The sequence below is a fragment of the Rosa chinensis genome, chromosome 7 (assembly GCF_002994745.2).
Source record: "Rosa chinensis cultivar Old Blush chromosome 7, RchiOBHm-V2, whole genome shotgun sequence".
NCBI lineage: Eukaryota > Viridiplantae > Streptophyta > Magnoliopsida > Rosales > Rosaceae > Rosa > Rosa chinensis.
The window spans coordinates 43,055,645-43,067,538 of NC_037094.1; the positions used below are offsets into that span (position 1 = coordinate 43,055,645).

General features: G+C 35.1%; 1 protein-coding gene across 1 annotated transcript; it reads right to left on the reverse strand.

Moving 5' to 3' along the window:
• Positions 1-3,676: 3,676 nt before the first annotated feature.
• LOC112175744 (probable disease resistance protein RPP1) lies at positions 3,677-11,832 on the reverse strand. The gene is made up of 11 exons (XM_024313474.2): positions 10,906-11,832; positions 9,648-10,809; positions 8,942-9,149; positions 8,057-8,151; positions 7,129-7,292; positions 6,731-6,824; positions 6,406-6,652; positions 5,639-5,736; positions 4,728-4,900; positions 4,363-4,471; positions 3,677-3,989 (listed from the first exon to the last, which is right to left on the reverse strand). Exons 1-11 carry the CDS (start codon positions 11,400-11,402, stop codon positions 3,921-3,923), a joined length of 2,916 nt encoding a protein of 971 aa, XP_024169242.1. The 5' UTR covers positions 11,403-11,832; the 3' UTR covers positions 3,677-3,920.
• Positions 11,833-11,894: the final 62 nt, after the last annotated feature.

Here is an 11,894-nt window from a genome sequence, read left to right on the forward strand (position 1 = left end):
TTTAACAACGATCGAGAGGACTGCAGTGATGGTCGGAGCTACCTATAGATGTCAGAGTGTGGGTTTATGATGATTTCTATGACTTGAATTGCTTGTCTTAATGTGACATCCTGAACTAAACGATACGCATGGGTTATGATACGGCTAAAATAGCCTCACAATGTAACCCTGCAAAATGTAGTTGTTAGTATAGGATAAGCAGGGATCGTTCAGTCCGGGGATTGTAGGGTACACATAAACAAAAATGTCAATTTAAATTAGTAATTAATAAAACAAGTATTAACAAGTATTTATCTACAAATTTACACAAGAAACAACCATAAAAAGGGGGGATTCAACTTTTTGTTTCTAAGTTCCTATGAAATAAAACAAAAAGATAAATATATACATGTGATCGACTTCTTCACACTCAAATAAGAATTTCCAAACCATATCAACATGCAATGAATGATTTCAATCTAAACAACCTAAAATCGTGCCAACACTAAATATCAGAAATGAATTCGAAGTACAAGTCTGAAGAGATCGAGTACCACTTTAATTCTTCTTTAATCTCCTAAGTTAGAAAAAGTCCATAACTTAAAATATTTCGTATAAAACATCACGTTAATACTGAAGAGCATTCGTTAACATTAAATATGAATCAATAAGTGCAGTTAGAATTCTGAATTCAAACATGTATGCATCCATAAGAAGTTACAAACGCACAAACATGTAGCATATAATCTCGACCATTGTACATAGCCTTTACCACTTCAATTTATGTCCCAAAACAATTAGGTGAATTAGAACACAAATTTGGCTTTATTAACCTGCAGATTAACATAGTTATTCAACCAAAATCATATGCTTAAAGATATAAAGGATGACACAAAATCAGATTGTAAAGATATCATAAACAAATCAAGAACATAAAGAAACAAATCTGAAAATTACTAACATAAACTCATTCTTAACAAAAATCCAATTCCAATGATAAAGTTCATAAACGAAATCTGAAATTCGATACTAAAGAGTACGAAAACAGAAATAAGGGCCATGGATTACACTTTTTGATCTTCAAGGAAGCTTGGAGAACGTCAAGAGAATACAAGGCTTGGCCTTTAAGAACACGAACAGCCTTGGAGAAGTCCTAAAGCTCTTCACGATAAGAGGCTTTTTCTGAATATTAGGAGAGGGTTTTGGAGAGAAGAGAGCTAAGCTAATGAACTGAATTTTGTATGAAGAAGTGATGATTTTGGAGTAGAGAATGACTGCTATTTATAGTGGAATTCTCATCTCTTGTGATGCAATCATGGCCAATCATCTTGAGGTGATTTCTCCTCCAAATTTGCTTGATTTTCTCATGACAAAGTCTTGATTTTTCTGATCTCTTTTCCCCTTAATGACTCATTGTATATTCCTTGAATAGTGACCAGATACATCCCTTATTCATCTCCTTTAAATTGCACTAATATCTTCTTCTAATTGTGCACATAATGAACTCCTACAATCAAGAAAAATCAGAATTTAATTAGTGTTATAATCAATAGGAAATAAGATAATTAAGATAATTAGAATAAATATTGAATATAACACTCCATTTTATCTCCTTGAATTCTTCCTGATTTATGCAAGTTTTCTTTTCTTTTAAGTTATCCTTGATTTCATCAGTCAAGAGTTCTTAATGTGATGGACTCCTAAATTCTCTCTTTAAAACAAGAAAATCAGAAATAGGAAAGTTCAAATGAAGAAAGTTTCCCTAAAACAAAATAGGAAATATTTCCTATTATGAAAAAGGAAAGTTTCTAAAATGACTTGTCCTTAATTTACGCTCATTTCTGCTCTTTTTCGCCTCTTTTCTCCATTTCCGACCTTGAAGTACCTAAAAACAGAAACTAAATAACTTAGCCAAATGAGAGAAAATACATATTAAAAACGTCACACTTTGTGCTCCTATCAGATTATTATGAACTGTTTTGCCTGTTTTGAATTGTGATTGCCTTGTTTACTTCTTGATTTTATTGATTTATAGTTTGATTGATCTTGAAGGCCATAGTGGTGACGATTGTGCGCTGTGTGAGGATAGGAAGGTGATTCAATGTTTTCACCTTTGATGTCATTTTGATGACAAAGGCTTCCGGTGGGAAGGAAATGAGTGTGATCTTTGTGACTCACTGTTGTGCGTCAAAGGATTTTCAAACTTACTTGAGGAGGTTTTGTTTGACTGGAATTTGTGTAATTGGATGATAGGTTGAGAATCTGAGCATGTGGTTTTAGTCACGTGTTGACCTACGTAAGCATGTTATGGAAGATTATGAAACAGATGGTTGTAGTTGTGAGTTATGTTTGAGGTGACTTAAGAATGTGTTTCTGCTTTGTGGTTTTGAGTTTACTCATACGGGCTTGCAAAAGCTTACCGGGTTTGTTGTGTGGCAACCCGGTGCACCATTCAAACAGTGTAGGGGTTAATCCTGCAGGTCAGGATAATCGTGGCTGATGCTGAGGTAGCGCCATTTGAGCTTTACGGTAGGAAGCCATTTTTGTAACTTTACTGTTATAAAGACTTCCGCTTGTAGTGAGCTCTGAGGAGCATTTACTTTTTATTTTGTTGTTGACAATTTAATTTGTAAGCTTGTGTAATATATAACTCTGTGGAGCGAGTGTATATTAACTTTGAGGGTTCAGGGCATCAGTATGTAATTGGTTTAAAGGGAAAAGTTTTCAGGTATTATGTATTGATGGCTGAACGATCACGCATGTATAATTATGGGATTATATATCGATTTTTATTTGTGTTAAAAATCTGGGGCGTGACATGATCGATGCCAGACCTTATCTTAAATGTGTTTTGGGACAACAATACATCATGGAATGTGATGCATACTTCTTTTCTATTGTGGTAGAAATTGCTGTGAGGTTGGCCTATGGAAAAACTTTGTGTTGTTTTTGTGAAAGGTTGACTGTGAAGGAACTATGTGTTGATGTTTGCTGTGTTGATGTTTGAATTGAAGTGATGTTGTCATTTTCAATTCTAGGAAATGTCAGTGTGGCTTTATCAATGTGTTGATGCAGATACGGTTTGAGGACAGGATTCTGAATTCTTGTGTAGTCTGTGTGCAGTCCTATTGTTAGCAAAATTGTTGTGATGTTGTGTACAGAAATGAGATTTATGAAATGCTTGTTTTACCACCAAGTGGAGTGGTAGATTGTGCTAGTGTGGCGATATGGGGTATTGTACCTGTAGTTATGGTTTGATCTAGGCTTGTTTTACTTCAAGGATTTAAGACTGTTCTATAATCTACAAGGAATCACTCAAAGTGCGAGTGCAACCGATGTTGGTGGTTGAATTTCATTCTGTATGGTTGACTAGCTCAGTGTGGTGCGTGGTAGCTAGCTATTAGGCCATTTTGAGTTTGGAAACCAATAGTCATGAAATCTAGACCGTTAGTATTAATTAAAGATTAGATCCAATGGTAATAAAGTGTGTATATGGTATAACGGTAATAAAAAATTTCTAAAAAATTGTGAAAATTTTTCTATAAATACTTATCTTCTTTTTTACCTCTCACACCCAAAAAGTTTGCCTAACCAAAAAAAAAAAAAAAATTCTTCCGTTCCAACTCATATTCACCTAAAATGTTTGATGATTTTGTTGGTTGCATTTCCAAAATATTATCACTACTATTTATTTACAACATATATTTCTCATTTACACTAAATAAATTAATAGAATATTTAATGAACAGTTACTGACCCAATAACCCAGACACAACATGTAGAAACAGATATCCGGTGGCAGTGAATAGTGTACTAACCTAGTGATCCTGACCTATTGACCCAACGGGTGAATTGCTCTTCTAGTCAGCCAAATGGGCAGCCGAAATACAAAGAATATTAGAAGATTTAACAAATTAATTACTTGGATTCCCTTGTAAGAATTATAAATTCATATCGAAGTCGTCCAAATCCTCAATCCTTGCTGCATCCGACTCCATTAGCCGTTTCAGCTGTGATGCACAAATCAAATAGATGGACTAATTAATTACAGAGAGAAATACTTTCAGACCAAAAATAAATAAATAAATAATAGCAGGCAATGCATGTCTCAAGGAACATCTAAATGCAATGAGGCCTCATGAGAACAAATCTTACAAGACTCTAAATTCAACAAAAATTGGAACACAAATAAACAATTGTTCCAAGCTTCCAGCAGCCAAGTCCAAAATAGTCATAACACAACACAAGATAAACTTCTGAAGAAAGAAACATCGCAGAGAAGAATAACGTAGAGTAAAAGTAAAATACGATTCAATGATTGAAGTGCAAGCAAGCTTGGTCCAGGAAGAAGGAAACAAAATTCACACGCAGAATAAAATCAACCTCTTGAGGAATTTCCTGCGTATCATCCGGCTTCGACTGCATCTCCAAAACGGTCCCCAAAACTGTAAGAGTTGCAAAAACTCTTCTCGTCCGTGCTATTATCTGGGACCTGGTTTTAAAACAAATCAATCAAACATCTACACAGAGACATTGTTCTGTCTTTACCGGATTGAGTTTAAACTTTAAAGCCCTCAGTAAATGGACGTTGGAGGTAATGATTAAACAGTACGGAAAAATTAATGTTTATGACCATTAATAGTCCAAAATCCTAGCAGAAGAAAATAGGTCACAAGAGTAATATAGGGAAAGACAAGGAAACAAAATCCACACCTAATTTGGTTCATAGCAGAACTGGATTAACTTACTCTCTAAGGTTATCACTGGAAGAAGTACTACACTCCCTCATCTTCATTTTTTCCTGCAGCAGCTTTTCGACATTGTTCTTCTCCCTATAAAGTTTATAGAACTGTTGTAATAGAACAAAGTCTTCACTTCTATCTATGGTTGCGTTTGCACTTCTCCTCTGTGATAGCGCTTGCTGAAAATTTTGTTCAAAGGAACCAAATAGTACAAGTTATATCCAAACTGAATTACAGAAATCCAACAATAATTGAATTACAAACATAATGGTCAAATTGTCAAAAGCAGCTGTAGTTTTTCTAAAGATACTTCTACCTAAGTAAACACCAACATCTTTTTAGAAGAAAGAAGCCTTTCTATTAATAAAACAAGCAGTACGTCAATATGAACAATACATCAACAACAGTCGCAATACAGTCAAACTAACTAACAAGTGTCTTCCTGCTGCCTAATAATGTAGCAGTAAAAGAAATAGCCTGAACTCAGATGACGCCCAAATTCAAAATATATTTATAAACAAAATGAAGATGAATCAGTATGAATCATCAAAATCATGAATTCTGACTCATAATTATTTCATTTATAATGGATTATGTACCCAAACACATGTGCTTCCACATATATTGTCAGAAAGAAAACAATTCAAGATTTCGTTCAAACGCTGGTCAACATGTTTACACATGGCTGCATAAAAGATGTCCCACATATTGATCCATTATGAGTGGAATTACATAACAGATCCAAATGATAATACCTGCAGAAGCTAAAAAAAAAAAAAAAAAAAAAAATACCTGCAGAAGCTCATATTTACATGCAAAACATGTTATTGTATGCATGCAAAACATGTCATTGTATGCAAAATGTAAGAATCCAGAGTGATTGAAGTATCTTCACCTATGAAATATGAAAGATATACCTTAATGACACAAATCAGACCAGCCTTAAACTGCAATACTCCGTTTCCTTCACTATCACAATCCAGATCTAGAGCCAACGAATAACCCTGCTCACATACTGCAGGTGAACAGGAAAAACTCTAACTAACAAATGAGACTTACAACCAGATAAACTATGTATTTCATAAGATTTACAAATATTTCACCAGCAACAACGGAACTTAAGTGATTCATCATGCACAATAAATTTGTTTCCCTTAAATGAACCACAAAAGCCATCTGCCAACTCTACCTATCTTTTATTTGTTCTTTCTGGAAATTCACAATCGGAAAGAAGATGAATAATAGGAATTCAAAGCATTTGCAAACATATAGATAAGCTCTGTGACCTAGTTGTAGAAAAAGCAAGGCTTTCTTTTGGTATAAGGCCATCAGAACTAAATGAGTAACAAACTAGAACAGCAACCAAAATATATATATATATATATAAACATACAAAAAACTCAAAGACTGATTTATTTGAGAAACAAACAATAAACGGCCCATAAACACCACCAAAGTACTTCAGTGAAAATTAAAAAAGATTTGCATCAAAACTTTGTATGACTTGCAGAAGATATAGTACAGAAAGGTTCAAAAACTGCAATAATTAGTTACCCCCTTGTAAAGCAATTAGCTAGACAAACTCAACAAATTGAAGAAATAATATACTCAAATAATCAGAACCTCCTTCCCAAATAACCCATTCCAATGGGGAAAAAGATAAACGAGACACTGAATGACATACAAATTCTAGAGGCAATAAGATTTTCATCTTCGATTTCATCTGCAGCTTCCAAAATTTTATTTATAACCCTGCTAATTGCAAATGAAGATCGAACTTTTCCAACAATGCCTGTACCATGCCGCCTGTATGCATCAGTTCCCAGCCTTTCCCGTTTTAGTACTGCATGGACTATACGCTCCCATCGCTCCTCAACTCGAGATGTTTTTCCAATATCGCAAGTACCACGCTCCTCAATTTGAGACGGTTTCTGGAAAACACAGTAAGGTATAGCAAATTCCAGCATTGATGTAGCATTAAAAATATTTAACAAAAATATCTAATCAACCTCTTCGGGAGTTTCCTCCAGCTGCTCCAAAACTGTCTCCAGAATTCTTAGAGTTGCAGAAACTCTTTTCCTTATACTTGTTTTTCTTTCCAACCTGATTATTGGATAAAGGTAAATAATCAATATGGAATCCAAAGAAGACGTGAAACAATTGCATTCCTTCTTGTGTCAGTTGTGTGTGAGAGAGAGAGAGAGAGAGAGAGAGAGAGAGAGAGAGAGAGAGAGAGAGAGAGATCATTAGTACAATCTGCAAGACAATTATGTGTTAAGCCTCCTAATATGGAAGGAATTAACTAAGCACTAGAGAAAAATTTATGCATCATGATCATAAAAAAATCCAGAATCCTACCGGCTACTAAAACACGTATTTAGGGTCCTATCGTAAACTTAGAACTTACTCCCCCAGATTTGCACAGATAGATCCAGATTCCCTCAACTTCATTTCTTCCTCCCGCAGCTTTTCTACATTATTCTTCTCTCTATAAAGTTTATAGAACTTCTGTAAGACAAGAAAATCTTGGCTTCTATCCACAGTTTCACCCCCCCTCCGTGCTTGCTTTTGCTGGAAATTTTTGTTCAAACGAACTTAATGATACAAGTTATATTTAAACAAATTTGAAACATAGAAATCAAACAATAACTGATTTACAAACATAAATTCATGCATAAGGCTTAATTGTCAATATATATATATATATATGTATAATAGTGTGTGTGTGTGTGTGTGTGTGTGTGAGCGCGCACGCTATTACAGAAGCGTTGACATGAAGAACATTTTTGGAAAAAAGGAACCCTTTATCAACATAATACGCAGTTGAGCAATGTTGACAAGATGTCCACCTAAATAAAACACAGAAAGTACATCATCAAGAGTCTGAAGTATATTTAGTCAAAGTAACTAAATACTGCCTTCCCATCTAGTAAAATAAAAGATAAAGAGATAGCCCTAAAATTGGATGAGACAGATCCCCAAATTATGATATGTATTTATACAAAATAAAAAATGGATTGTGAGTGATTCTAGCTAAATCATGAACTTGGACTCAAGAGTGTATTCAATAATGCGTATCACATAACATGATCATCGTACAACATAAGAGTTATGAGAGCATTGGGTGCCACTTGTGCTTTTTATGCACAGCTGCACGAAAAGAAGTCTGATCCCACAAATTTTTACACTACAAGTGAACTTATTAAAGAGAAACAACAATACGTGCAGAAACAAATGGGTGCATGCAAAAGATTGCAGGGTATGATGCAGTATGCAAAATGTAAGAACCAAAAGAAATTAAAAGATAGTTCACCTATCTTGTATGAAACAAATACCTTGAAGCAAGTCATCAATCCAATCTTGAGTTGTAATACTCCCCTTTGGTCGCTATTAGAATTCAAATGTGCCAATTTATAACTGTGCTCGCATACTGCAATTGAACAGAAATTTACCATCTTCCATCTCCCACTTAACATGCAATCTAATTAAAAGATGAGAGTTGCAACTGTATACTAAATTTATCTTACAAGATTACATATATATTTCACCAGTAACAGCTGAATTTAGATGATTCTTCAAGAAAAATAATTCTGTGAAGCTAAAAAGAACCAGAAAAGTAGTACCATCAAACAATTCTACCTATCTTCTCTTTCTAGTTTTTTGAAATCAACCTTTAGAAAGGATCTGAATGGTAGGAATTGATAGCATTTCCATATAAATAGTAACTTTCCATGAAATTCCTCTTTGCTTTATGTGTTATAAGACTCAATTGATCCCTTTCAACCCAGATAGGTGATTTGGGAGTGTTCTGTACGTATTAAACTACTTATCGCATGGTTAGAGTTATGTTGAGATATCAATTCTTGTTATTATGCTTTCAAAAAAGAAAACTATATTCTTTGTATTCCCCCTCATAATTTAATAACACCGATGTTGATATTGATGATTATATTCTTTTATTGCTCCTCATCACATATTTAAAGTAGGATGTTGTATGTATTTGTCTGTGGTTTGGGGTTGGCCAGGTTTCTCTACAGGCTTTGCCCTCACTTGTAGAAGTATAGTACTAAAAGGTTCAACTTGCAATAATTTGTTACTCTTGTAAAGAAATTATCATGGAGAGACTCAACTAATGGTGAACTAATGTACTGCAGCTATTAGCTAAGATTATATAAATAATGGAGAGAAAGGCAAAGAAGAAGTGAACAACGATAACATACAAATTCTACTGACAATGGGATCATTATGTTGGATTTCATCAGCAACTTTCAGGATTTCCTGAACTTCCCAATTAGCAAGCCATGGAGATTGAACGCTTGCATCAATGCCAATACCATGGCTCCCATTTTCAAAAGTTGATTCCTTTCTTTTCCAACATAATACTGCACCGACTAAACGCTCCCATCGCTCCTCAACTCGAGACCTTTTCTGGAATATAAAGACAGTTAAATACAGCAAAATAAAAGTAAATTGCTCAACTTATTAAAATCCTAAAGAAGATCTATTCTCCTTAAAGTTTCTATATGGAGATTAGTAAGGAGACTAGATCCTCCATAGTCACTTAAAAAGCTCAAAGATCTAATCTCCTCATACGAAGATATTGGATTGGTGGTTTTACTGCCTATTGAATTGAAAGGTTGCAACTATTACTCCTTCTCTAGATGTTCCATCTCTTTCTTGTGCCATAATATTCTAATTCTATTCTAGTTATTTATATCTTCTTTGGCCTTCCAATCATATCTTCTCCATTCTTCCTTTTATAGACCTATATCCCCTTCTATGAATCTCTTTCAAGTTCTAAATTCTCTCACCTAGTACTATATATTTTACTGCATTTGGATACTGCAGAAATTTAAAAAATAAAAAGAAAAATAAAAAAACCATTTAAGTACTTTCAGGTAATAAAACCTGGAGTTTTGTACATACCAACTCTTCGGAAAGGTTGTGTAAACCAGCTTTCACCAAAAACCCATTGTTGTTCTCGGATAATGTAGTTGATATGGCCATATCCCGAATGACATCATGCATCCTTACACATCCATCTATTTCACTGTCTAAAAGCAAGTTTGATGCTTTAAGGTACTTGACCACCGAATGGATTATGGCTCTGGCTTCATTCATGGTGTTGGAATCTCGAAATAAACCATGACTGATCCCATATTTAAGCAAGTCTTCAATGCGGATGTCATAGTCTTCTGGGAATAGACAGCAAAGCAAGAAGCATGACTTGGCAAGATCACTTTTCAAGTAATCATAGCTCAACTTTATACATTTGAAAACATCTCCCTCATCATCAAGGCTGACAGGTTGAGACATCCCTAGTCGTCGAGCTGCTTCTTCCCATTCATCCATGTCTTTATATTGCAGTGCCCTTGCAACTGTTATCAATGCAATTGGGAGACCAGCACATTCTCTAACTACCTTCCTCGCTATATCATAAAATCTGGTGGATTCATGAAAAGAATGTCCCACTTCCTTTACAAACAAGCTCCAAGAATCTTCTTTTGATAGGATGTTAAGAGGGATGATTGCTTGGCTCCTCATGACTTGACAAACAGATAATCTCCTTGTGGTGAGCAAGAGTTTAGAATTACACTTTCTAAGCTCATTGTAGCTGGGAATTCCTATGCTTGATAAATTTATATTCTTCCACATGTCGTCCAAGATTATAAGAATCCTATTTCCTCTCATTATTCTATCCTTCAATCTACCAGCTCTTCCAATTTCTGTCTCCTCTTTCAATTGCATTCCCAACATATCTGCTAATATGCCTTGAATTTTGATCAAGTCAGGGTTTTCAGATATACAAGCCATAATCACATGATCGAAGATCCCGTCTCTTTTGGCTTGTGAACTGACATATGTAACCATGGTTGTTTTGCCGACACCTCCCATTCCGTTGATGCCAATGACAGTGATGTTATCATCTTTAAGTGCCGACACGACCTTATCCATAGCTTGTCTGGTTGCTTCAAATGCCTCAAAATCTCCAGTATGCATTATACACTCGATTTCAATAGGTCGTGAAACTTGAAGTACTTTGCTGCACACAAATGTCACAATGCTTTTGACAAGCTCTCTTTCGGATCTACAAAAAGAGAGGAGTCAATCAATCGTAGGCAAATAATAGATCTAAAAGTACAAGTGCAAATCAATCTTGTTAGGATAGTCTCATCATGCTTACACATAATTCTTGGCATCCCAGCCACAGAGATAGGCAACTTTATTTAAAGCATCTCTCCACTGCTTGACCTTGTCCATGTCTTGCCTAGACTGTTGTTCATGTTTAGTGAAGGCTTCTTGAAAACTTCCCCTTTGATGGCGTACATCAGAGGGATCAACGTGATAAAAAAGAGGCAGAATTCTGTTCTTGTCTTCCATGCATTGAAAAATGTGTGTAAGTTCATCCAAACACCAAGAAGAAGAAGCATAATTTGGCGAGAGAACAATGATGGCAAACCATGATTCTTGGATTGCCATTAGGAGACTTGGAGAAATAGCTGTCCCTATTTCAAGCTGCTGATCATCCTTGAATGTTTTAATCCCTCTCCTGTTTTGCAGCTCATCGTATAAATGGGAAACAATGCCCTTGCGGGTGTCTTCACCCCTGAAACTTAAAAACACATCATGCTTCCACCGACGAGGAGAAGCCGGTTCAGCTGAGGCTCTAAGCAGGGCCATTGGAAAATGAAAACCACCAAAACAAGGTTTCAAGAATAGGCCGGCAAGAAACTAACCACAAGAAGCAAAGCATGAGACTATAGAAACCACACTAAAAAACCCAGAACAAGGGAGGTGGTAGCTGGGAACAGGTCACTAAAAATAAATAAAACATGACAAAAACTAAAAAAAAAACCAAGACTTCATGTTCATTGGTGTTCATATCCACTTGCTCAGAGAATAAACTACATGGTTTATGATGATAACCACGATGCTAATTATAATAATAATCTCTATCTCGCGTGAAGGACAGTCAAAGCTTGGTGTCAAAAGTTATACTAATTTTTAAAATGCCCACAATACCTTTGGAATAAGAAAGAAAGTCATAATGAAATTATCTGGAAGGACTATTATGGTAAAATTAAACACCAAAAAATTGAAGAAGTGAATGAATATAAAACTTCTACTTTCTCCTCCTTTCAATAATAACATGTGCATCACACAAGTATTCCA